The sequence below is a fragment of the Petromyzon marinus genome, chromosome 37, assembly GCF_048934315.1.
Source record: "Petromyzon marinus isolate PM22_M1 ecotype Great Lakes invasive population chromosome 37, UKy_Petmar_22M1.pri1.0, whole genome shotgun sequence".
Taxonomy (NCBI): domain Eukaryota; kingdom Metazoa; phylum Chordata; class Hyperoartia; order Petromyzontiformes; family Petromyzontidae; genus Petromyzon; species Petromyzon marinus.
This window is the reverse complement of record NC_133703.1, coordinates 20,310,265-20,335,838: the sequence shown is the minus strand read 5'-3', so window position 1 is coordinate 20,335,838 and position 25,574 is coordinate 20,310,265. Positions and strand designations below refer to the sequence as shown.

General features: G+C 53.8%; 1 protein-coding gene across 4 annotated transcripts in view; it reads left to right on the top strand.

Moving 5' to 3' along the window:
* LOC116949652 (lethal(2) giant larvae protein homolog 1-like) overlaps positions 1 to 25,574 on the top strand; it is a 69,733-nt gene that overhangs the window by 30,966 nt on the left and 13,193 nt on the right. For 2 of the 4 annotated variants that reach the window (XM_032967203.2, XM_032967200.2), the window contains exons 3-12: positions 1,560 to 1,657; positions 12,043 to 12,124; positions 12,926 to 13,041; positions 16,679 to 16,837; positions 17,804 to 17,966; positions 19,607 to 19,745; positions 20,593 to 20,644; positions 21,808 to 21,962; positions 22,924 to 23,147; positions 25,070 to 25,137. In XM_032967203.2, coding sequence (XP_032823094.1) covers positions 1,560 to 1,657; positions 12,043 to 12,124; positions 12,926 to 13,041; positions 16,679 to 16,837; positions 17,804 to 17,966; positions 19,607 to 19,745; positions 20,593 to 20,644; positions 21,808 to 21,962; positions 22,924 to 23,147; positions 25,070 to 25,137 — 1,256 coding nt within the window. Of the gene's footprint in view, positions 1 to 1,559; positions 1,658 to 12,042; positions 12,125 to 12,925; positions 13,060 to 16,678; positions 16,838 to 17,803; positions 17,967 to 19,606; positions 19,746 to 20,592; positions 20,645 to 21,807; positions 21,963 to 22,923; positions 23,148 to 25,069; positions 25,138 to 25,574 lie in introns of all 4 variants that reach the window. The other 2 variants (XM_032967201.2, XM_032967198.2) reach the window with 1 other exon arrangement.

Genomic DNA, 25,574 nt, shown 5'->3' with positions numbered 1-25,574 from the left:
CCCGTCCCCGTGTAGGAGCAATGTGCTGGCGTGGCCTGCTCATCACTCACCTTACTGGTATACAGGAGGAAGCTTGTGAAGGACGCTGTAGGTCAGTTGGAGGCAGACGCCCTCCTAACAACAACGGAGGGCAGAGGAGCGATGCTCGCAACAACTAGCGGAGCGCCGGGCGGCTAAAATGCAGCGAGTTGGCACCGTAGAGGGCACAGGTGGTGCATCTGCCAGTCATCTCCGTCGGTCAACTCACGGCACCTGGGTCTGTCCCGTGACCTCTTGTCGGTGAGCCTTTGACACTTCACGTGGCCTCAAAGTGCACCTGGCCTGGCAGAGGCGCCGTGGTGACATCACCATCACTTAGTGACGTATTGGTATACAGAAGGTTATGGTTTCGATCCCGATCCTTGATGCCTGTTCTATATTTGGAGTTTGCGTGTTCTCTCTCCCTGTGGTGGTGTGGATTTTTTTCCACGTCCTCCGGTGTTTCCCTCCACATTTAAAAACATGTGTTTAGATTATATTCTTAGTTTTTTCGGTAAAGTCACGTTGAAGAGAAACAACAAAATAATAAAATATATATAAAACAATAAAAAAATTATCACGACGTTTCGACCATAACTCAAACGGTCGTCTTCATTTTATTATTTTGTTGTTTCTCTTCAACGTGACTTTACCGAAAAAACTAAGAATATGAATTACTGCAGTCACGAAAGCTTTAAATCAAAATTCATGTGTTTAGATTATTTTGCTACTATAAATTTCCACGTGATAAGCCACTTCGTTGAGCCACCATTTGTGACCAGGTCGTTTCTGAAAAATAGCTATAAAGCTCAGTGGGCCTTACGTGGTAAAATAAAAACACTAGTTTAGTTTCTTGTAAGCTCTCTAACCAAGCTTCGGTTTGCATTCCCAGTTTCTGCCTTCCGCACGATGATACAGTGGTCAGCTCTACATTTCTGTAGAACAAGGGCATGACAGATGTGGTCACATCCTTCATCAATGGAGAAATGGACGTATCGGCGGTACACCGGTGCAACATAGCACACCGGTCCTCGTAAAACAGTCTTGGCGATGTCGCTCTTGCCCTTGAACGAGCTGCAGACTATCCGTCAGAAGTTGCTTTCCCGTTGGAACGTGTAAAGTGAGTCGTAATCTTTTGAAGCCACCGTTCCGGAAATTGGTAGGGCGGGGGGGGGGCGGGAATTTGGAGCTGGCTCTCCCCCGCACACCTCTGAGTTCATCATCTCTCTTTTTGAGTGAATACCAGGTGCGATGGAGCAGCAAGTAAAAATTATTGTTATATTATTATTAAAAAGATGGATACGCCTCGACGAATGCCTAAGGTTGGGAACCACGACAACCAGCCACGCGCAAGAGGATCCAGGCCGACTGTCGCGCCTCCGTCCAGCGGGGTACCGATCGTCGAGCCGTTAGCTCCGCTCGCGCAGCAGCCGCCGCCTCTTTGACCGACGGTTTGGAATTGTCCCCTCCGCCCCCCGTTCGCGTCGCCGCCGAGAACCGACGCTTCAGCTTCTGCTCTCCCGTCGCTTCTGTCCGCGCAGACCGTGGAGCATGGCTTCCCGCATCAGCCCAGCGCGCTGGCCTACGACCCCGACCTGCGGCTCATGGCCATCGGTACCAAGTCCGGCGCCGTCAAAATGTATCCTTTCTGCCCGCGTGGCGCCGCCGCCGGTGACGCGCGAGATTAAAGAGGAACCGCGCACGGCGCGAAGCTAAGTACGGCGCGTTTGTCGCGCATCGTGCTTGCGGTAAGTGCTGTCGCGACGATGGGTGAGCGTCAAGTAAGAACTTTTTTTTAATTTTAACCGGGTAAGGCCCCAACTGAGTGGCTTATTCTCATGTGGACATTTTATAGCGGCCAAATACTCTGAACGCAAGTTGATACTAAATGCGGAGGGGGAAAAAAAAAACGGAGGATCTGGAGAAAAATTCACACGGCCACGGGGGAGAGACATGCAAACTCCAAATATACAAGGGTCAGGATAGAACCTACGACCTCCCGTATACCAGGCGAGGTGAGTGTCTGGCTGCTTGTGAACATAACTGACACGGCTGGGGAGGTGGTGGGGGGTAGATAACATCATGCAGCAGTGGAGTGACAAAGGCCTGTTTATTTGCTCATTCGGATTTGGCGTCAGCTAAATATCGCCCACACGTGTTCCGGTTGCTCTAATTGTGACTGCAAGGGTTGGTTGGGCGAGTGGTCAGGTGAGTGGCGAGTAGTAACGTCTGCTGAGGTGTGAACGTGGATGATTGGGGCCGAACGGTGAAGCTACCAAAACTGTCCTCCTGGCTTGGCCCGGACAGTCCCCGGTGGTTTCATAACGGCTTGTCCCTGTGACCCGAAGCTTTTGCGAAAAATTCTGGATTCTGTCCCAGGTTTCCAAAGGAGGACAAATTGCCCAAAACGTCACCTATTTTATAAATATATTTCCTTTTAAGGCCGCAGTGTTTTCGACGAACGCGAGTTTTTTTTTTGTTTCATCATCATGGGAACGGGCCGGGGGCCCTTCATTTTACAATGGCCGCTAATGGTTACCGTCAACATTCGCCGTCTTGTTTAATCAGACTTGCTTGCGATCAGGATCCGGAGGAGTGATTGTGAGTGGATCCATCGATTCGATAGCATTCCGGTTGTGCGTGGCTCTGAGTGAAATTTAGCAATGTCAGGAATGCAACTGATGAAATCGCATTCATTTACTTCACCACTGGCAAGCTTAAAGCCCCGGTGTGTTAATTCAACTACCATCTTACCATATTTTAATCCTCACCGCCTCGTTAACACTCTCTCTCAGCAGTGAAGCTTGTGCTACGCCACACCTTGAGGTTTAATGTAAGCTCACAGCGTAAAGCTTGTTATGGCAGGCAATGGTGTCAACTGGAAGTAGTAGGTGATGTTTGCCCCCACTACGTTAACAGCCACTGCAGTAACCTTGAAAGGGAATTCCGTGTTTTTTTTGTATTTGGTGTCGGCTTTTACTGTATTCTCTGGATCATGAGACGCTCCGGAAAGTAACTGACTACAAAAACCCGTGCCCAATGTTAAAAAGGTCATACAAATATGACAAGCAAAAAAGCCAACAGCCGCCATTCACCACTTCAGCGGCGGTGACGTCACCAGAGCACTTGCGTGCCAGGCTAGGTGCACTTTGAGGCCGTCACGTGAAGTGCGCGAGTCTCGCTGTTGACAGCAGAGCACGGGACAGACTCAGGGTTGTTGTGGGTTAACCGAGGGTTATTGGCACAAATTTGATTTCTCACAAAGAAAAAGATCTCCCGTGTAGCCTGTAACAGACTTGGAGCAAGTTCTGTTTGCGAGCATTTACGAAGGCCGGCACGGCACACGAGGGGGGGGGGAGGGGCTGTGGCCAACATCAATGTCTTTGTCTCAAGAGGTCGCGGTGTTTACACACCACCAGGTACTCGTTTGAGGCTGGGTCGACATAGGGGAGGCTCATGATCGGTTCAGATGAAAGTCTGTCTCGTATTCACGTGCATTGCGGCTCTTGAAACATTGGTGTTTTTTTTTATACCGAATTCTAAAAAAATTGCTCTTCTTGTTATTTGGGGTTTCCCCGACCCCTGCGCTAGAGAGACCTCTCTCTCTCTCGAGAGAGAGAGAGAGCCCCTTTGAGAGAGGGGGTATTTTGTGGGGAGTACCCATACTTAACCCCACCACCACCACCACACGCCGCAACCTGTGCCGATTGACCAACTCCGGCCGTGCCCCTTGGTACCTGCTCTGAGTCGGCTCGTGCGCAGGAGCGTTGCGTCACGGCTGCGTTGCGTTACTTGGGCTTGGCAGCAGCTTACAGCAATGGCCTTCGTCCAGCAGTGGATTAAGCGTAGATAATGATGATTATGATGAATGATACGGTACTGCATGGACGGTCATTATGCTCCTGAGTGACTTCACGTGGCCCAAATGTCACCACCGTAGTTAGAAAATTAAAAAAATCTTCCCCGAGTTCACAAAGTAAAAGGGCGCGGTGGACAATGACCACACGCCTCCGATGCAGAAACAAAAACTCGTAAGCACCGTGGAAAATCCAGTCACTCGCCCGCGCTTCTTCTCGAGCGAGATGCAATTCCGACCTTTCTGATTGAAGTCCCGAGGATAATCTTCATTATGCTGGCCACCCGTGGGCAGCGAGATCGTGCTCACGGCACGCCGGCTTTTTAGGTTGAGAATTAATTTGTGCCCGGCCAGGCTTAGCGAGTGCTCAGAGTCGCGGCAATTGACCTCTCACCCCTGCCTGTGTGGTCTTTTACCCCCGATTCTTGGAGTGGGACACCTCCGCGCTTGTCTGTCAGGGGCAATCTCCAGTCACTCACGTGGGCAGGTGACTTGATGTCTCTTGTTTCGCTGGCTTTACGTAAAAATGCGTCGATTCGTCGTGGCCTCCCGATATCCGATGTGTGTTTTTTTTTGCGTTCCCAAACCCAGCTTCTTAGCCGTTTCTGGACAAGCCACTGTCGAGCTGTGTGTGCTGTGCACGCTCGTTGGTGATGGTGGGAAGAGAATTATAATGTGTTGTTAAATTACACAGGTTCGAACCGGAAGGTTGGGGGGGGGGTGGCAGGCCTCCTTGGATTGTGCATCCGCACACCTCCTTGTCGTCACGCGGGGGAAGTTAATCAAGTCAATGTGCGGCTCTCCCCCTCGCTTAATGCGGTAGTAGATGTGTTCCTAAAAATTAGGGGGGGGGGAGGGGGTCGCGCAAAGCGGGGTCGCGCAAAGCGAAATCGCGGAGCGGTGAGCGAACGGTCACCCAACCCACAATGCACCGCACGAGACAGCTGCCTGCTTAGTAGCGCTCACTTTACACAAGGCACAGACGGTACACACACAGTACATATACACAGTACACACGGTACACACACAGTACATATACACAGTACACATACACAGTACACACGGTACACACGGTACACACACAGTACATATACACGGTACACACGGTACACACACAGTACATATACACAGTACACACGGTACACACACAGTACATATACACAGTACACACGGTACACACACAGTACATATACACAGTACACATACACAGTACACACGGTACACACACGGTACACACACAGTACATATACACGGTACACACAGTACATATACACAGTACACACGGTACACACACAGTACATATACACGGTACACACACAGTACATATACACGGTACACATAGTACATATACACAGTACATATACACAGTACACACGGTACACACACACAGTACATATACACAGTACACACGGTACACATACACAGTACATATACACACGGCACACAGTATACACGGTACACACACAATACAGTACACACAGCGTTTGTGCCATGTCCGACCGCATAGCCGCATTTGGAGTGAATTCAAACCCGCATACTCTACAGCGAAATCTGTGGGTAGAAATGGGGTTAGTCGCGTGTACGTACGATGCGAAATCTCACAAAGAGAAAGCGCAGAGCAGCGATTTCCTGCTCAAACGGAGCATCGAGGCAGTGGTTCTCATCTCCTGTTTGCGGTCCACAAGCCAGTGGTGGAAATTCCACGTTTCTATGGCGGCCGGGGATAGCCGATTCGTAACGCTTTGCTCAGTGCTGTCCGCGATTCGGAGACAATGGATATGGCGGGGCGGGTGGTGCTTTAAACCTCCCCCTCTCACCACACCCACCTCTCTTAATTACTTTTTTTATATATTGCGTAGATTTTTTTTTTACGTTTTAGTTTTCTCCACTTGGCCAACGAATCGTTTGCACATTTTTGGATGTTCAACGCCTTTGAAGAGCTTTTAGGAAAGGCGCTTTAGGAATGCCATGTCACCGTATCGTTGTGCGCGTACACGCATAGCGCGCTGCGCTACGATCCCGTCGTCCCGAGTTTGATTCCCGCTCACGGCCCAACAGCAGTGTGAGGATTATCTGGACCGGTCCCGGGGCTTCCCCCTAGGCCGACTGAGCCTCAAACGAGTGCAAGGTGCGGCGTGTAAACATCGCCACTAGGGAGACAAAGGCGGCCGGCGGTGGTGTTGCTGGCCACCCCCCCCCCCCCCCCACCTCTCGTGTGCCGTGCCGGCCTTCATGGGTGCTCGCTTACAGCACTTGCCCCGATGGCTATACGGGGAAGATCTTTAGGAGGTTTTTTTTTGTACAGTACGCCACGTGCCTCCCTGGGGAGGGTGTGGGTACAGTAGGGGTACAGTGGTGTTGAGAAGCAGGTCCAGCCTAGTGCCTCGCCCAGTACACACCACCTACAATCAATCCCACAGCACGCCTCGCCTCGGCCGGCCCATGCACAGACAATGTGTGTCAACGCAGCCGCAAGCAGCAGCCGCAAGCAGCAGCAGCAGCAGGAGCATGGACTATTTTGTTATTTCTCCCTACCACCAACCCACCGTGTCTTGGGTTACAGGTTGTTGGTGACGTGCGGATAGCCAGATTGTCAGTGTCTCTGTTGCTTCCTGCAGCCCCTCCCGCTGCTGCTGGTGAACTCAACCATTGAAGTGAACTTGTGTGTCTTGTTGCAGCCTGCGGGAGCGGTGGGTGACGATTATCTGAACCGGTCCTGGACCTCCCTTAGGTCGACTCGGCCTCAAATGAGTATCTGGTGCGATGTGTAAACATGCGATGTGTAAACATCGCCACTAGGGAGACAAAGGCGACCGGGCGTGGTGCTGGCCACCCACCCCCCTCGTGTTCCGTTCCCGACCTTCATAGATGCTACTCGCTATAAGCACTTGCACCAACAATCTGTTTAGGCTATACGGGGGGATCTTTGTCTTTGTTGTATTCTTTGGGACGTTAAAATTGGGGTCCCTGTTTTTATTGGACAGTGCTCCACAACCCCCCCCCACCACCCACGCATTCTCTCTCATTTGCTTTGACAAGTGACTCAATAACAACCGCCCGTCAAATGTGGAGTCTCCAGCACGGAGCCAAATTGGCATTGGCTCCCGCAACGTCCCTGGGTCTGCCATGTCCAACGCGTGCCTCTTCGCGGCGCCTGCCGAACGTTTCACGTCTGTTGTGCACGAGTGTCGCCCTGCTCTCGTTTGGGCGCGCGTCGCAACGTTGCGTGTTTTACCTCTGGCTTTCGCGCTCGCCGTGAGGTCGTTCTGAACGCTCCTCGAATGCTATGGAGCAATCGTTCCGGTGGAATCGAGAGGGGGGGACCCGCCGCTGGAAAGATGACATTCTCGTTGATTTAAAGAAAGTGTTTAAGTTGGTTTAGCGCGAGCGTTTCCGCATTATGGCAATACTATGAAATAATCATTTGCAGCCCTTGAGTAGTGGTGGTGGATTGGGGAGACAATCATCCACGTGGGCACTTTAACCATGGCTGATCACGATGATGTGTGGTTGTGTGAAAGTAATTCTTTGTAATCTGTCCAAATGTTTGAGCGGACGCAATGCACCTCCCAGAGACAATTCTAATGCACTCATACCCCACGACAATTCACGGCCTCGGCTCGCCCTGTCAGTCATGATCAGGGGTCGGCAATCAAAAGAAATAAAACCCCTAAATATTTCAAGAGGCCGCAGTGCGCCGGTGGGTGAATACGAGACCACGGCGGCGGTGGTCCTTTAATAAATAACGCGCCACGAAGCGGTCCCCTAAAGAGCCACCGCGCGCCGGCTCCCGGAGCTCGCAGGTTTCCGACTCCCGGTCGTGTCCCATCTGCGTGTGGTCGGTGAAAGTTTGGTAAATCGACAATCGGTTATCGTCTTTATTTAGAATCGCAGCAACCCGCGTGCGTTTTAATTTTGCGGCCGACGCCGCAAAACCCACGGATGGCAAAAATAACCGCGGCTGGCGGCGTTGGAGACGATCGCCCGCGCCCATGTCCAGCTTTACGGCGACCGGTCCGTAAGGCAAAAAGCGTTGTCGCGGTTCGCGCCACCGCAGATCCCCCACCTCCGCCCTGTACTTTGGACCCCGTACCGGGGCGTGCTGCGGCCAATGCATTTGCGCGTGGAGACGGAGGCCAGACGACCTGCCGGCGCGGGTGGTGCGGACTGTTGACTCGCAAGGGTCGGCCGTGAGTAGCGGCTCCTCAATGTGCCGCGGTGGAGTTGCTACACCGCCGTGGCACTCGCAAGTGAACAAGCAAAGTTATAATCGGATGTGACCAGGTCACACTTGCGAATGTGGACCCCCTCCACTCCCTGTCCGTCTCAACCCAAGTTTCTCGGCTGGTCGAAGCGAAATGCAGCCTTGTTCGGTAATCCGGTCGTTGCCGCGTTCCCGAAAAGCACCGCGTTATGGCCAAAAATCGCGTTGTGACAAATAATATAGGGGGTAAAGCACATGTCGGCGATAACATGTCAGATGCGTACGCAGGCCGAACAAAGACTCGAAGCATCCAGCAGCATCCCGCCTTGTGTGATGCTATGCCGAAGCGTCTGTCCAACCGCTTATTCTTGCTCGCGTGACGTAGTTCTGTTCGCTCAGTCATGTTTTATCCTATGCGCATCCGCATCGTAAAAAATGTGTTCCCTTCTACATTAATCGCGCCATATCCAATTCGCGTTATGAAAACAATCGTTATAGGAGAACAGGCTGTACACACGAAAGCCAGTTAAGACGTTTGACTACGCCGATGACCGCCCAGAGAGAACGTCCGCTCGTGGAGATGGAGCGATGACAACCGTGCATGTGCAGCTCGCCGGATGGATTGTTGGATTCCAGGATCCGTGAGATGTAGCAACAGCAGCAGCTTCAGGAAGCCTTCAACTAGCAGTGGGTTGATAATGGCTCGCGATGGTTACGATGGCCACGTGGTTCAGCGGTTGAGCCAGAGTCTCGCAATTTAAAGGTCACATGGTCAAATTCCGGTTGGGGGTTGACTGGGCCAATCATCCTGCCGTGGTCGATAAAATGATCCCATTCAATTCACTGTAACGTATTGTTCATCTTCTTGGTTCTTTCGGTAAAGTCACGTAGAAGGGAAATAATACAAATAAAACAATAAAATGTTTTATTTTATTGTGAATCCCTGCAGTCACGAAAGCTTTAAATCGAAAAGTATTGTTCATCGTTATAATTATTATCATCTCCTGCAATTGAGATGCAGATCGTTCCCGGCCTTTGTTCCTCCCTGCAAGTGTTTGTGCTCGGGAAATTAAAAATAGAAAGGCGCGGCCCTGCAATTGCCTACTCGCACCACTGCTGGCAGAAGGGTGAACTGGAGGATATTATTTGAACTGCAGCAAACTCCAGGGGGATATTTGATCTGCTTTTCCACGCTGGCCACAATTTACCCCCCAGTGCACACGACATCTTGATCACGTGACGAAATCCATTTTGATTTGTACTGCTGAGTGCACAGAGAGAGAGAGAGAGCTTTGTTGATGGGGGGGGGGGGTCTGGGTGAGACTTAAGAAAGACTGCTGCTTGCATTGTTTCACCTGCCACGAGTCGTGTAACGCGGCGTTCGAAATGGGCCATTTCTGGATTGCAAATCCATTCGCGCTTACCATTACGCGATTGCGGCGGCTCCCTCCGAGACACGGTAGGTCTGCGTAAATCGTTGCCGCCTTTGCTCGCAGCCGTGCAACGCCCACACCACCACCTACCCCTCTCGGGCAGAGCTACCCACGTGGTGTGCTATGCCAACAGGATTCCGCGTGGCCTGTGACTCCTCCCCCCCCCTATCCTCCACCACCACCATGTAAAGGATGCTTATTTTTAGCGTTCCCGGTGGGTTTTGTCTGGGTAATGTGAGCCCTCTTGTTAATCCCGCGGGGGCTAAAGAGCTTGCCCACACGTGTCTCGGTTGCTCTAATTGTGACTGCAAGGGTTGGTTGGGCGAGTGGGTCAGGTGAGTGGCGAGTAGCAGCGTCTGCTGCGGTGTGAACGTGGCTGATGGGGGCCCAACGGTGACACTACACACCCGCCCCCCCCCAGCTTGTCTTGGACAGTCCCCGGGTGGTTTTATGACGTCTGTCCCGGTGTCCCGAAGCATTCGCAAAGAATCGGGATTTTGTCCCCGGTTTCAAATCTTACTCCCCGGGGGGGTGGGGCTGAAAGGGCAGACCTGCCAGAGCATTGGGCGGAGCTACCTGAGCAGTACCTGGGCAGTGGGTGGGGCTTCCTGGGCAGTGGGTGGGGCTTCCTGGGCAGTGGGTGGGGCTTCCTGGGCAGTGGGTGGGGCCAATGTTGCAGCACATAGGGCCACTCACTGTCTGGGTGGGGCTGACGGGCAGGGGCCCGCCCACTCGCCCGGTGTCCCGCCCACTCGCCCGGTGTCCCTCCCGCCCGCTCGCCATGAAGTGCAGTGAGTGCCTCCTGTGTATAAAAATAAGCGCTTACCCTTGTTAGAGCGCGATTGTAGGCGAGGTGACAGAAATGGTCACGGTGTGACATGACAGGGCTGGGACAAATCTACGTAGACCGCCAGACGAAGTGCGCGACCCTTTCATAAGTTTAAAATTAGTCCCGTATCCACATCACGTCGTGAGAGGGATCCGTTCATTCCGGATCTCTCGCAGGGCGACAGGGCCAGCCGGGCATCGCCCCCCCCCCCCCCCCTGCTAGAGAAGTGGCCCACAGAAGCGAGAGAGGCCGCGATATGAACCCACGACGCCACGGCGGTGTCAACGGCCTCGCCGCAGTTGCTCGCAGAGGACGGACATGGGGCAAAACGCGGCGAACTCTAAACCCCGTCGCCCCCCACCGCATCCGAGTGTCGCCCTTCTTGCCGAGTTGCCCGAGTGTCGCGGAGTCGTTGCCATGCGACGCGTTAGGAAGGGGAGTTTGTTTGTTTCATCCATGCAGCTGGCTCTTAGGGTCCACAAAAGGGGCTTCGGTGAGTGGGGTGGCGGCAGTGAAGCTGTCCGATGACGTTACAAAGATGTCATTTTAGGCTGGCAAGCCGGGGGAAAGCTGTGTGTTTGAACGTTTGGGCTGATGCGTCCTTGTATTGTTTAGCACGAGCGCAACTACTTTATGAGAATAAGCAGTCTCATTATTATTGTTATTATCTGAATACCGTAACGGATGTTGTTAATGTCACGGTAATTAGCTAGAGGTGGCGAGATGTTAACTACCTCGTCTGGTTTACAGGAGGTTCGTGGGTTTGAAATCCAACCCTGACGCCTGAATGTTTGGAGTTTTCCTGTTCTCTCTCCCCCGTGGTCACATGGGTTTTTATCCAGGTCCTCCGGTTTTTTCCCACCACATTTGGCTGCTATAAATTTCCACGTGGTAAGCCACTTCGTTGAGCATTTGTGTCCAAGTCTCTTCCTGAAAAATAGCTATATAGCTCAGTGGGCCTTACCTGGTCAATTAAAAATAGTTGATGGTTTTAGTTAGTTGAGTAATGATGCAGCACTGTCCTCCGTCCATTGCGGGGTGTTTTAATCGCCATGGTGAATGCAGCGTCTCTCGTGGCCGCAGGTGGGTGGCTGGCGCTCACCCACTCCTCGCAGTGGCGCTACCTGCTGTCACGTTGTGTCCGTCGTCAAGGGCGAAATGGACGTCGTTAATTCGTTTTCAGGTGCAATCGGCAGAGCCAAATGCCGACAAAAGGCCCCCTTTGTGGTCAGAAGCCGATCGGACGAGGTCTTCGAGTGAACCGGCTCAACATATTGGAATCTTTATTTATCCCAGATAAATCTCTTTTTTCAAAGTATAGGAAAGGTAAGGAAATCGCTATAAATAAACTTAAACAAAACCATTTTTTATCTTGCCAGGTAAAGCCCACTGAGCTATTCATTATTTTTCAGAAGCGCCTAACCAAAGACGACTCCAATTTGTTTTACCCGGGAAAGCCTCACCGAGTCTCGAGACTCTGTCAAGGAAGGGTCATGCCGAACTTTTACAATCGGGCGGCTGAAAAATTACCCGCAAATTTTACTGTCATGTGTAAATCCAAAGTTGAGAAATTGAAATGTCTGAGACGATTTTGAAGGTGCACCGAGTTGCTGAGGCATTGAAGCGGGCACCATACACGTGCAGAGATGGTTGTTGTTGTTATCGTTGTTGGCATTATTCCTTGATGGTCCCCCCGCCGCAGCTACGGTGCTCCGGGAGTGGAGTTCACCGGACTGCACCGCGACATCGCCATCGTCACGCAGCTCCACTTCCTGCCAGGACAGGTGCCTCTCCTCCCCTCCCTCCAATTACCTCCCCCCCACTCCCTCTCTCCACCTCCGCTCCCTCTGCTCCTTTCACCTCCCCTCCCCTCGCTTCCCATCTCCTCCCTCCCCATCTCATCCTATCCCTTCTCATCCATCCCCTCCCATCTCCTCCCCTCCCATCCATTCTCCTCCCTTCCCATCCATTCTCCTCCCTTCCCCTCCCATCTCCTCCCCTCCCATCCATTCTCCTCCCTTCCTCTCCCATCTTCTCTCCTCCCCCCTCCTTCCTTATCCCCTCTCCTCCCCTACTTCCCTCCCCCTCCCTTCCCTCCCTCCCCTTCCATCCTACAACATCTGTTCTGGGCTGTTGTAGGCGTGGGAGAAACATTGAAAAAGAGACCCATCACTCATGATTGAGATTACTGGGGGAAGTGCATGCAGATTTCTATAGCAATAAAATATCTATATATACCCTTGGAATCGGACCGCCTCTCAATGTATATCTTTTGCTCATCTCTCTAATGCATGTGGCACATGTCTATGTGTGTGTGTCTTTGTTTCAGGGGAGCGGTAGTGACCAGAGTTCGACTTACTGTTCACGACCAATAACAGCGGCCGGTCCTGGGCCTCTCATAGGTCGACTCAGCCATAAATGGGGTATCTTGTGCAAGTGTGTAAACATCGGGAAGACAAAGGCGGCCGGGAGGTGGTGTTGTCCACACCGCCCACCTCATGTGGCCTTCATCGGTGCTCGCCAACAGCACTTGCCCCAATGGTCTGTTCAGAGGCTTTACGGGGGATCTTTGTCTTGGGTCTCAGGCGCGCGTGGTCTCGCTGCTGGACGACGGCTCGTTGCACCTCTGGGAGATCGTGGAGAAGGACGGATACTCGACGCTCACCGAAGTCCAGGCTTTCACCATCCCGAGCCGGCCAGGGTCTGAACAACATCCAAAGTACAAAACCCCGTACCTTGTCCCACGGCGTGCCCCCCGTGCCTGCTCCACCGGGTTGTGCTCTCGAGCGCCATCTGCCCCCTCCGCCTTGAGGCAACCGCTGGCAGGGCACGGCTGGGAGGCGGCGGCGGCGGCACTGCCGCCACTGACGTCATCGTCACACGGAAGGGTCAAAGGTCATCGTCGTCATCATCATCGGGCCTAGCGGCCGCCACAGCTACACACCGCCACACTCCGTCTCCTCATTCATTATTGATCGGCGGAATTAATTACTTAAACCGCCAATGTGCAATGATTGATTGGGCCAAGATGAAAAATATATATAATTACTCACAAGGCTTCTCTAAAACTATAAATAAAAACTGCCAATTGTTTTAGTTTTTTTATTCGGTAAAGACGCTTTCTCATTCGATCAATTTTTTACGTAATCAAACCGCAATTTATTCACTAGCTCCCCCCCCCCCCCCCGCCGAGCCACGAAGTTGCATCTTGGGGGGAGTGAAAAAAAACAACAGCTAAATTTGAGCGACTCTGTAAACTAACGAACAAGCGCGAGCAAACTCGGACGTAACAATAATATCAACGCATCCAACGATAGCGTCGCTCCCGATGCAAGCAGGCGACGACGTTTTGGGGACCGGGGCCTCCGCCTTCGTATCAGGGAGCGACAAATTTGGTCTGTTACATCCGCAGCGCTGGCTTGCGGCGCGTTGAATCGATCGCCGTTTCCGCCAAATGGAATGTTTCCTCCCCCCCCCCCATCCTGGCTGCTCCGGGGGGGCTACGAGTCGTGCATGCTGTTCTCTGTTCTCACACACAGCTCGTGGCTCATTGGGTCGTAGCTCGTGAGTCCTGGGTCATCGAGTCGCGGCTCGTGGGTTCGTGGGTCGTCATCGCTGCTCTCGTGGTGGTGGTGGTGGTGGTGCCGCTTGCTTTGTTTAGCGCCGAGGAGCTCTCCTCAGCTGTCCCTGCCTGCCACCTTGCCTCAATGCTGGGAGCTGGGTCGCGCAATGGTGTTTCTGCATGCTTTCTCGTCGTTGTTATGATGGTGATGGCCACGATGATAACGACGGTGTGCTTCGTCTCACAGCGAAAGCTTCAGGTGTCTATGGGTGACGGTTCTAATGGCTGACGCGATTGCTGTTTGTAGAATTTTTTTTACTTGAATGCTCTTCTTCTTTTGTATGGCTGATGTAGATGCAGAGTGACAACTACAATTTCACATTCCCGTGCTTTTATTTTAATGCGAATTTGCCGACTGCGATCGTTTTGTGCAGCGATGTTCTCTGTGGAGGTAGCCCAGAGGTCTGAGACGCTGAGCCGGCAACGCTGAACTCCTGGGTTCGAATCCAGGTTTCGGCCACTGCCTGTGATTTAAACCGGGTTCTCAAGCCTAGCGAGTTGAAGTGTATTGAGTTGATGGTCTCAGCACGTACAAAAAAAGCACTTTTCTAAAAATGTGGTTCCTCGCTTGACGTGGCTAAATTTGCAGCCGTTAAAACGTGAGTTCTACTGTCGCGTGATGAACATTACTCGCGTGTGCAGAGAGGGCGGAAACGGTGCTTCCCTCGACTGCATGTGGGACCGCAAATCGATTGAAGAAGGGATCTCCGAGCTAGCTCTCCGACATCCGCTTCCGTGGGCCGTCCTCTTAACTCTAAATCAGGGTCGCGCTGCTCCCCGCGGTGGGGTCGCGCACGCGCGATGCAAGGGTTGGGGTCACGCACGCGTGGAAAAAAAATCACGGGGGTGTTACCTTCACGCGACCCTTCGCTGTCGAGCAAACGCATTCTGCGGTGGATGAGCTCTCTCTGTTCGGCCAGACGTCAAATTTTAAGAGCAAAAGGGAAGAAAAATAAAACGACGCCGATCCAGTTTTTTTTCCTCCCCCCCCCCGAGCTCAAAGGAAATCCTGAAGTAACTGATGCTCATTCTCCTTCCATGGTCATCACCAGCGGTGGAAATTCCACATTCCCGTAACGGGCGCCGGTCTCTCAGAGACGGTCACTGTTTGGCTTCCCGCAAAGTGGTACTTATTTTTTGGATCTCAAAGGGATGATGATGATGGATCAGAATTGACCACCCCCTTCTCCAATCAGGATTTAAACTCGTCACCGTTTGATGTTGAGTGTTGCGCTCTGCTGTAGCACCATCTGGTGTGCTGGGCTCAGTAGAAACGGCCAAAGGTGCAGCCCTACAATTGCTTGCTCACGCCACTGCTGCTAGAAGCCACCACCCCACCTCCTCACCCCCCCCCCCTCCCCCCCATAAAGCCGATTTGTCATTTCATTGCTGGATGAGGGCCTCCTCCCGTTCTATGATTTGTGGAGATTATCGGACCACATTTTTGCCTCACTGGTCATTGCGGGTTGGTGAACACAGTGCGTTATACAGGTGGGAGTATAGAAGTACAGTGCAGTATTTTGCCCACGCAACCCCGCAAAGGGGGCGCCCGTGATAATGTCGCTCGCTAGCGGCACATTTCCGGGTGTTTTTTGGGGTTCGCGACAGGCGCTTAATGTGCTCTATCCAGTTGGGTGACGCCCGGCACACCGCATCGGATATACATCTCGTTTGGGCTACTTGTCGTGTGCCACCCGTCCACTGCTCCAGTTGACCAGCAGGCCAGAAAAACAATTTCGACGAGAAGTGAAACCCCCTGGCTGCCGGCTATTGGCGCGGTGGGCGCGCGGCCTCGGAGCTCTGCGGCAACGTCACCGCCACGAGCGGCGTCAGCCTTTGGTTGACTCCAGCGTCCAGAGCGAGGCAAAAATTGCGGCCGGGCGTGGTGCTGGCCCCCACACTCAGTTGCCCCCTGGCCCCCCCCCCCCCCCCACGTGTGCCCTTGCCGGGTCTTAGAAGGTGCTCGCTAACAGCACTTTCCCCAACAGCCTGTGTCAGCTATATGGGCTGGGAGGGGGGGTTGGTGTCTATATATGTGTGTGTCTTTACGCTCGTGCGACTGTACATCAGTCCTAGTCTTGGTAGTTGAAGGAGAGACTTTGATCCTCGTGCGATTGGCAATCACTCATTCTAAATGCTGTCAGTTGGGAGTTGGGGCATTGTTTTACAGCAGGTTTATGTTGTCTCAACTGTAGCTGTGTGTGGCATGCGCGCCTACGTGTGTGTGTGTGTGTGGCAGTAGTGTAGTGGTTAGCGCGCATTTTGTTCCGAACCCGGGGACCCAAGGAGATTGATTCCCACTCACGGCCCTGACTGGTAACGATTATAATTACCTGAACTGGTTTTGGTTCTCCCCTAGGTTGACTCGGGCTTAAATGAGTACCTAGTGTGGTGTGTAAACATCACTGCTGGGGAGACGAAGGCGGCCGGGGCATGGTGGTGGCCACCCACCCACCCCCTCGTGTGCCGTGCCGGCCTTCATATGCGCTACTCACTAACAGCACTTGCCCCCAACAGGCTATCCGGCGGGTTCTTTGTCTTTTTTGTTTGTACGTGGATGTCGTGCGTGCGTTTCGCGTGCGTGTGTATCGTGTGTGTGTGTTGGCATCGTCTGTGTGTTCGCATGCGTGCGTATTGTATGCGTGTTGACGTGCGTGTCGTGCGTTGACGTGCGTGTCGTTGTGTCTGCGTGCGCGTCCGCGCGTTGTTTTTCTAGCGCTCCGCCCAGCCTGGCGCGCGTCACGGTGCTGTCGGCGAGCGTGGCCGGCGACCGCCTCTACGTGGGCACCGAGGGCGGCGTCGTGAGCCAGCTCGAGCTGCCCGCCATGCGCCTGCTCGACGACCTGACGCTCACGCAGGAGGACCTGCTGCACGGGTCAGCGTCGCGCTCGCGTTATCGGGAAATCGTCGTCGGCGTCTCCCGGTGTCATGTAGCGGCAGCAGCGGTAGCACCGGCAGTACCAATAGCACCAATAGCGCTCGCACTGGTGGCACCAGCTACACCAGCAGCAGCACTGGGAGTACCAGCAGCACCAGCTTTGGTAGCACCAGCTACACCAGCAGCAGCAGTGGGAGTACCAGCAGCAGCAGTAGCACCAGCAGCACCAGCACTGGTAGCACCTGCTACACCAGCAGCAGCACTGAGAGCATCAGTAGCACGATCAACACCAGCAGCAGGAGTAGCACCAGCAGCAGCAGCAGTGCCAGCTACAGTAGCACCAGCTGCATCAGCACTAGCAGCAGCGCCAGTAGCACCAGCTGCATCAGCAGTAGCAGCAGCGCTAGTAGCACCAGCTGCAGCAGCACCAGCTGCAGAAGCACTAGCAACAGCGCCAGTAGCACGAGCTGCACTAGCAGCAGTGCCAGTAGCACCTGCTGAAGCAGCACCAGCTGCAGTAGCACTAGCAACAGCGCCATTTGCACCAGCTGCATCAGCACTAGCAGCAGCGCCAGTTGCACCAGCTGCATCAGCACTAGCAGCAGCGCCAGTAGCACCAGCTGCAGCAGCACCAGCTGCATCAGCACTGGCAGCAGCGCCAGTAGCACCAGCTGCAGAAGTACTAGCAACAGCGCCAGTTGCACCAGCTGCATCAGCACTAGCAGCAGCGCCAGTAGCACCAGCTGCATCAGCACTGGCAGCAGCGCCAGTAGCACCAGCTGCAGAAACACTAGCAACAGCGCCAGTTGCACCAGCTGCATCAGCACTGGCAGCAGCGCCAGTTGCACCAGCTGCATCAGCACTAGCAGCAGCGCCAGTAGCACCAGCTGCAGCAGCACCAGCTGCAGAAGCGCCAGCAGCAGCAGAGCGCAGGTAACATTGGTGACCGCGCCTGTGCCGCAGAGTACCGGACGAGTACCGCGGCGGCAAGGCGCTGGGCCCCATCGAGGCGGTGCAGGAGCACCCGCGGGACCCCAACCGCCTCCTCGTGGGCTTCAGCCGCGGCCTCATGCTGCTGTGGGACCAGGCGACGCGCCGCATGCTCCGCTGCTTCCCCACGGCGCAGGCAAGGAGGGACGCCCGCTGTCACATCTTGGGGCGGGGGAGGGTGGCGAGGCGTTCAAGTCTGCGGGACGGTCGTGGGTTCGATCTCGAGTCTGCGGTCTCTCTCCCTCTCTCCCCGTGGTCATGTGGATTTTTTCTCCGGGTGCTCCGGTTTTTCCCTCTCTGCATCTGGAATCAACATCGTGCGTCCGTAGAGTTATTTGGCTGCTATAAATGTGCACGTGATAAGCCACTCGGTCATTTGTTGCCAGGTCTCACTTTTGAATGAGGGCTATGTAGCTCGCTGGGCCTTACCTGGTGAAATAAAAAAATAGTTTAGTTTTAAGAGTTAATATCAATAAAATACTAATTATTGGGTCTGAGGGGGTGATTGGCAGCCTAAATAAAATAATCTTTATTTAGGCTGTAAAATTCTGATCGCCCCCATCACACCCGCCCCCCTCCCTCTCGGATCCACCAATACTTGCAGAGGCCTTCATCCAGCAGTAGATTGACCGTGGGCAGATGAACTTGAGCAGTGAACGAGTCGTGTCGGGGGGGGGGGGTGGTGGAGACGGGGGGGGAGGTGTGGGGGGACTGTAATTCAAGCACCCCGCAGTAGGGCCCGCTGAGCTAAGACTTGTGTATCTGTGGGCCGCTTTGCAGTAAAAACAAAAACATTTGTTGCAGGCACACGGATGACGTTGGGGGGGGGGTGGGGGTTGAGACGCACCCGCGCCAAGCCCGTCCTGCGAAAGGCACACCGTTCCCTAATTAACGCTCGTTAGTGAGGGCTTTGTTTTTAGGCTTGCGGTGTGAGTGGAATGCGCTTTCCGCGCGAGGAATGCGAGCGTCCCTAATTGGCGCTGGAATCTGACGTTGTTTTCGAAAGCTCCAGAGGTGAGGAGAGAGGTGAGGGGGGGAGAGAGGCCGTAGATCTTTCGCTGGGGCCCAGGACAGCATTCGGTATGGGCTACGCGCTGCCCTCCCAGCTGGCCCTTGACTCGGAAACATCGACATCATCATCATCTATTAATAGGTTTTTACCCTTTTATCTGGCACCAAAACTGCCACCTTTATACAAGGGATCATGTTTGCAATAACCACAACACAAGCAGTCAAAATGCAAACAAAAAGAGACAACTCTGATAATGATATGCACTGTCCTTGAAATTGATTGGTCCACACCCGAGACGGCTTTTCTTAGAGCCTAGTCTCCACTGGTGTTGGACCAGATGACGCCAAAAGGCGTACAACTCAAAAACATCATCATTGTTGTAATCAGCCATGGTCAATCTACTGAAGGGCTTCACTGGAAAACAATCCCAAGTGGTTTAACCACCAACTGGTGAGAGGACACACATGTGTTGACCCCAGTTCGATTCCCGCTCACGGCCACCACCAGTGACGATTATCGGAACTGGTCCTGGGCCTCCCCGAGGTCGACTCGGGCTCAAATGAGTACCTGGTGCGGTGTGTAAACATCGCCACTGGGGGAGACAAAAGTGGCCGGGCGTGGTGCTGGTCACCCACCGCCATCGTGTGCCTTGCCGGCCTTCAAGAGTTGCTGCTCACTAACAGCACTTGTATACAAAAGTCTGTTAAGGCTACACGGGGGATCTTTGTCTTCGTGTGTGTGCGTGCGCGCCGGGCGGCGAGCAGCAGCTGGAGAGCGTGACCTGGCAGAGGAACGGAACGCAGTTCGTGAGCTCGCACAACGACGGCAGCTACCGCGTCTGGCACACAGGCAGCAGCAGCGCGGAGGAGGAGGACGGCGAGGGGGGGCACAAGATCCCCTACGGTAGGGCACACGCACGCGCTGCCGCGGAGGCGTAGCACACTGCACACACACACACACATGGGCGTAGCACACTGCACACACACACACATGGGCGTAGCACACTGCACACACACACACATGGGCGTAGCACACTGCACACACACACATGGGCGTAACACACTGCATACACTAGCATGCAGGCGTAGTACGCTACATACACACCCAGGCATAGCACGCTACATACACACGCAGGCATAGTACGCTACATACACACCCAGGCATAGCACGATACATATACACACAGGCATAGCATGCTATGTGCACTAGCATGCAGGCATAGTACATTAAAAAACTAAACAAGGATCCCCCATGGAGCCTTAACAGACTGTAAGGACAAGTGCTGTTAGCGAGCACCTATGAAGGCTGGCACAGCACACGAGGGAGTGGGTGGCCGGCACCACGCCTGTCCGTCTTTGTCTTCCCTGTGGCGATGTTTGCACCGCACTAGGTACTCATTTTAGGCTTAGTCGACCTAGGGGAGGCCCCGGACTGGTTCAGACATTTGCCACTGATGTTGGCCGTGAACGGGAATCGAATTCGGGTCTCCGGGTTCGTGACGCGCAGTGCGCTAACCACTAAACATGTAAATACACACAGGCATAGCACAGTACACACACAAGCATAGCATGCTACGTGCACTAGCATGCAGACATAGCACAACACAGGCGTAGCACTTGATCGTGTAATTAATGTTGCCGTGCGTGCTTGTGTGTTTTACGCGTCGGGGTACAAGTGAAACACGTGGCCGTTTGTTTTCCCTCTCCCTCGTGATTTCCATGCTGCCCCCTGTTGCTGTTCCCACCGTCAGGACCCTACCCCTGCAAAGCCATCAACAAGATCCAGTGGCTGCTAACGAGAGGGTGAGTGACCCCCCCCCCCTCACCACCACCCCCACTGCTATCACTCTTGAACAGAAAACAGACGCACAGGTCGTGTTGTAACAGCAGCGTGCTCGAGCGTCAAAGTAACATACAAAGACGGTAGCACAATGCTATTGGGATGAAAGTTCTGTTTTGTTTTTTATCTTATCCCAACCGTGTAGAGCGCACGGATTGTGAATCTGCCTGTTTGAGTGACCGATTGCCCCGCGGATTATAGGTTCAGGATGCTCGGCCGACCGGATTGCACGCAAATAGTTGCTGGTTGGACGCGGGGGAGGTGTGGTGTCTCACGGGGCTTTGACGATGTCATCGGCCACGCGATGCTTCCGCGTGGCTCATAGGGGATTTCCTGCCTTCATGTTGGGGCGGTCGCCGTGTTTAAAAGGGCCCCGAGGAATCGACCGCAACAAATGTAGTCAATCGTCGACTAATAATCCCAGCCGTAGTTCCATTCATTTCGAATAAAAGTTCCTTGGAAAACCAAGAGGGGTAGGCGAGAAACTGCATATACATCCCTGCTGGAATAATATCCTGCTCGCGAACATGTATCATGTATGTGTGCTTTCATCATCATTATCACTACGATCAATGGGCAGATAGCCCGAAGGTGTCCTCTACATATTTCGTCATTTGTTTCCACTTTCCTCTGTCCTGTGCCAAAATGCTCAAGTAGTGTCACATCTTTCTGGCACCGACCTCTTGTGATGTTGTCATCAAGCCACTCTCTGTTAGGGCTTCCTCTCTTTTCAGTTTCTTCCGTTTTTTCCAAACAACACACTTGGAATTTTCCTCTTGTCGTCCGTCCTACATGTGTGTGTCCAAATAGTGTCAGTATCCCTAAAAGAGAAAGAAATGTGTGTTTGCCTACAGTGAACACATTTAAAGTGGAAATCCGCAGCACTTGATAGCATTAGCCTCCTTGCAAAACGAGCGACGGCGTTCGCTCGTTTTGCAAGGAGGCTAATGTTAGTTTGCGAAAGAAAAACCCAAAAAAAACGAGCGACGTGATGATCGCAGATCACACGGCGCCACCGCTCGCCGTGTCGCGGCGGGCGACCTCGGCAACCCCCGAGGGGTGGGGGGAGCGGTGTCCCCCCTTGCAGCTCGACTCTCTGTCTCTCTGTCTCTCTCTCTCTCGGCAGGGATCCGTACATCGTGCTGAGCGGCGGAATGCCACGCGCCAGCTACGGCGACCGCCACAGCGTCACCGTGATCCACGGCACCAGGCACGTCGCCTTCGACTTCACGTCCCGCGTCATCGACTTCTTCACCGTCTGTAACGAGGCTCCCGACAGCGGTGAGTTGGGTGGGTGGCGGGTGGGGGGCTGTGGGGGGTGGGGTGAGGGAGGTGGCTAATCATAACCGGTTTATCAACGGCATTGAAAAAAAAAAACCAGGAGAGAAACTGGTTACGGGTTATGGGGGGGGGGGGGGGGGCATGTACAAAGTTCACACACTCATACAGTCGCGCTGATACACAGCAAACAAACAAAGATCCCCGTATAGCCTTGACAGACAGTAGGGGCAAGTGCTGTTCGCGAGCACCTATCAAAGCCGGCACGGGACACGAGGCGGTGGGGTTGCCAGGCTGAGCCGATCTAGGGTAGGCCCAGGGCCGGTTCAGATAATTGTCACTGGTGTTGGTGGTGGCCGTGAGCAGGAATCGAACTCCATGGGTCGCCGAGTTCGTAGTCCGGTGCTTCAACCACTATATTGCCGCCTACCGCTCCGCTGCCGCCTACCGATACCCTGCCACCTACCGATACACTTCAGCCTACCGCTACACTTCAGCCTACCGCTACCCTGCCGCCTACCGATACACTTCAGCCTACCGCTACACTTCAGCCTACCGCTACCCTGCCGCCTACCGATACACTTCAGCCTACCGCTACACTTCAGCCTACCGCTACACTTCAGCCTACCGCTCCGCTGCCGCCTACCGATACACTGCCGCCTACCGCTACCCTGCCGCCTACCGCTCCGCTGCCGCCTACCGATACACTGCCGCCTACCGCTGTACTACCGCACCCGTACACGTACATATGTTCACACACACTCTCACACAAACTCGCACACACGCTCATACTCTGCAGAACAGGGGGCGAACTTAGAAACTCCACGCGGGAAGGGCACCCGAGGTCACGAACCGGTGAGGCGCGAGTCTTTTTTTTTTTTTGTTACCACCAATCCGCCAAACGAAAACGAACAAAAGCCGCCGGACTAAGATGGGGCGCGCTGGCGCTCCTGTGCGCGCGCAGAGTACGACGCGCCGCAGGCCCTCATCGTGCTGGTGGAGGAGGAGCTGGTGGCCATCGACCTGCGCTCGGAATCCTGGGCCCCGATGCCGCCACCCTACCTGGCGTCGCTGCACTCGTCCGCCATCACCTGCTCGCACCACGTCTCCGCCGTGCCGCTCAAGATCTGGGAGCGCATCGCGCGCTGCGGCCGCAAGCAGGAGGACGAGAAGAACAAGTCGCACGCCGTGAGTCCGCCGGCCCCCCCGGCGCGACGAACGCGCCAGGCCCTCGCCCGTGCCCTCGCCGTGCTTTGACCTCCGCCCCTTTGCGCCGCTGGCACTTTGCTTTGCCGCGCCACCGCCGAGAGGGGAGGCTCCGGGGGATCTCTTCGGCTGCTCTTGCAAGCTCGAGCCTACCGTAAATCACGTGGCTTTTGCGTGGCCACCCCCACCCGCTCTGAATCTCCTCACATCTCGTCTACAAATCTCTATCCCTCTATATCAGCTCAAGCCCCCGTCTGTGTGTTAGTCTGTAGGTGTGTGCGAGTCTGTGAGTCTAGAGGTGTGTGTGAGTGGATGGGTTTCTATATGAGTGGATCGGTCTCGGAGTCTATGAGCATCTGCGCAGGACCCATAGGTTCACACGGAGCTGTAAGCTTCTGATTGCAAGCCGCTCACCGTACCGCTGAGCCACCTGACCAGTTCTACTTCACGAGACATAAAGAACTTGCGTCAGTATCGGGTGCCAAACCTGCCACTTAGGTTTTTGCATTGCCAGGAAATTAATGCGGATCATTGAGATAGTAGTTTAACACCAAGTAGGATTTCGTCGTTAAACCCGCCACCACCCGGCAGTCTATTAGTAAGGTTTGTCACGTAAACAAAACCCCACGACATTTATTATTCGAGTACGATGTTTCGCCAGTAATTAACAACCAGCACCATCAGGCGGACATGCAGATTTGTGGGGAAATCCTCCTGTTTCGTTCTTAAAGAGAGAAAGGATAAATGTGATGTTATCACTAGCGAGCCAGTCGAGTGCGAGGGGCGGGGGGGGGTTAATGTATGCATAGACATTACAATGGATATCCATTCCCCGTTGAGTAATTCATAGGGATATTAGCACTCTGAGCAAAGCACTTTTTCAGAGATTACTGTTTGCAATACACACAACACATGTACGTATATATGTTGAACTTTTTTTGCATACCGTACGTAGCCATCCGCGCGAATCGTAGGTGTGGGGGAAGGACAACAAACTAAACAACAACAAGCATTTCTAAAGAAAAAAAATATATCCTCCTCACTGAGAATGTTTTTGTAGAGCGGTTGAATGAAAATTAATAATCATGATAACAGTGATTCACAGCCCTTTGCCAAAGCTTCATGGTCGTTAATATGAATGAGCTGACAAGAATAACATGGAATCTAGATTTGAAGCTTTCGTGACTCAGGAATAACATGTGTTCCGCACTACAGCAATTATCTATCGGCAGCATCTCCGTGCTGGCAACTGGCCAGCACTTCTGCAAGGGTCGCTTCGAAAGCAGATATTCATCGTCGTCATCATCGGATGTGATCTATCTGCTGCTGGATAAAAGGCCTTCTGCAAGCCACCTGAAACTTTCTGACCCGGTGCCTCTTAGTGGACATGGGTGATAAAGAGCGTCATAGCTAATAAGATTCCTCCTCCAGTCTAAAAAAAAGATTCCGATTTCTGACCTTTTACGGTCTCGCGATCCAACGAAGCTTCTGGCTCTCGAGCGCACGATCCGATTTCATTGCTCCATCTCCACGGGGCGGTTCTTTTGGTTGCCGCTCCGGTCGTCAGCCTCGCTGAGGGAGAGAAAGAGAGAGAGAGAGAGGGGGAACGACCCAGAGGCGCGAGGAGGAACCGCGGACGTGCGGCAAAGGCGGCGGCGGCAACCACGAGGTGGTCAGCCGCCACCACAAACATTTTCCCAAGCTCTGCTGGTCCTCCATATATATATTGAGGTGTTAAATTTCTGGCAAAGGCGTAGGGCGCCGTCTAGGCATGCCGAGTCCACGGCCTGAGCCGAAGCCCTGGAACGGTTTAATCAATCCGCGGCGCTGCACCGACCGACTGTGCCGCTCGTTCCAATCGCTTTGACGTGCGCCCCCTTTCCCTCTTCCTGTCGTCGTCGCAGGAGTGGCCCGTCAACGGAGGCATCAACAGGAACACGGAGCCCGCGCTGAGAGACCTGCTGCTCACTGGGTACGGCGCCGGCGTGGGCGGCCGCATGCAACGTGCGCCTGATCGTCTTGCCGCCCCACGCCGTACAGCTTGTGGCGGAGGAATGGTGTGGTGGGAGGGAGAGGGGGGGATCGATTAACCGCGTTCCAACGCGCCGGCCGCCAGTGTAGACGTGGGAACGTGGAATTGCAGTACAACGATGGTTTTTGGGCTGCACTACCCTCCGCTGCTCGCATCGTTGCGTTGAATCGTGTCCTGTTGTTCGTGGCGCCCGCTCTGGTTATTGTTGTACACTTGGTGCCGCAGACCTGACGCTGCCGTTGCACCACATTGCTCTTGCTGCTGCTGTCGTGTGTGTGTGTGTGTGTTTGGTCTGCGTTAGTGCTGCTATGTCACCACGTAAATGAGTTGCGCCGTACGGCTCTCTCTCTCTCTCTCTGGGTTGTGCTGCGTGCGTT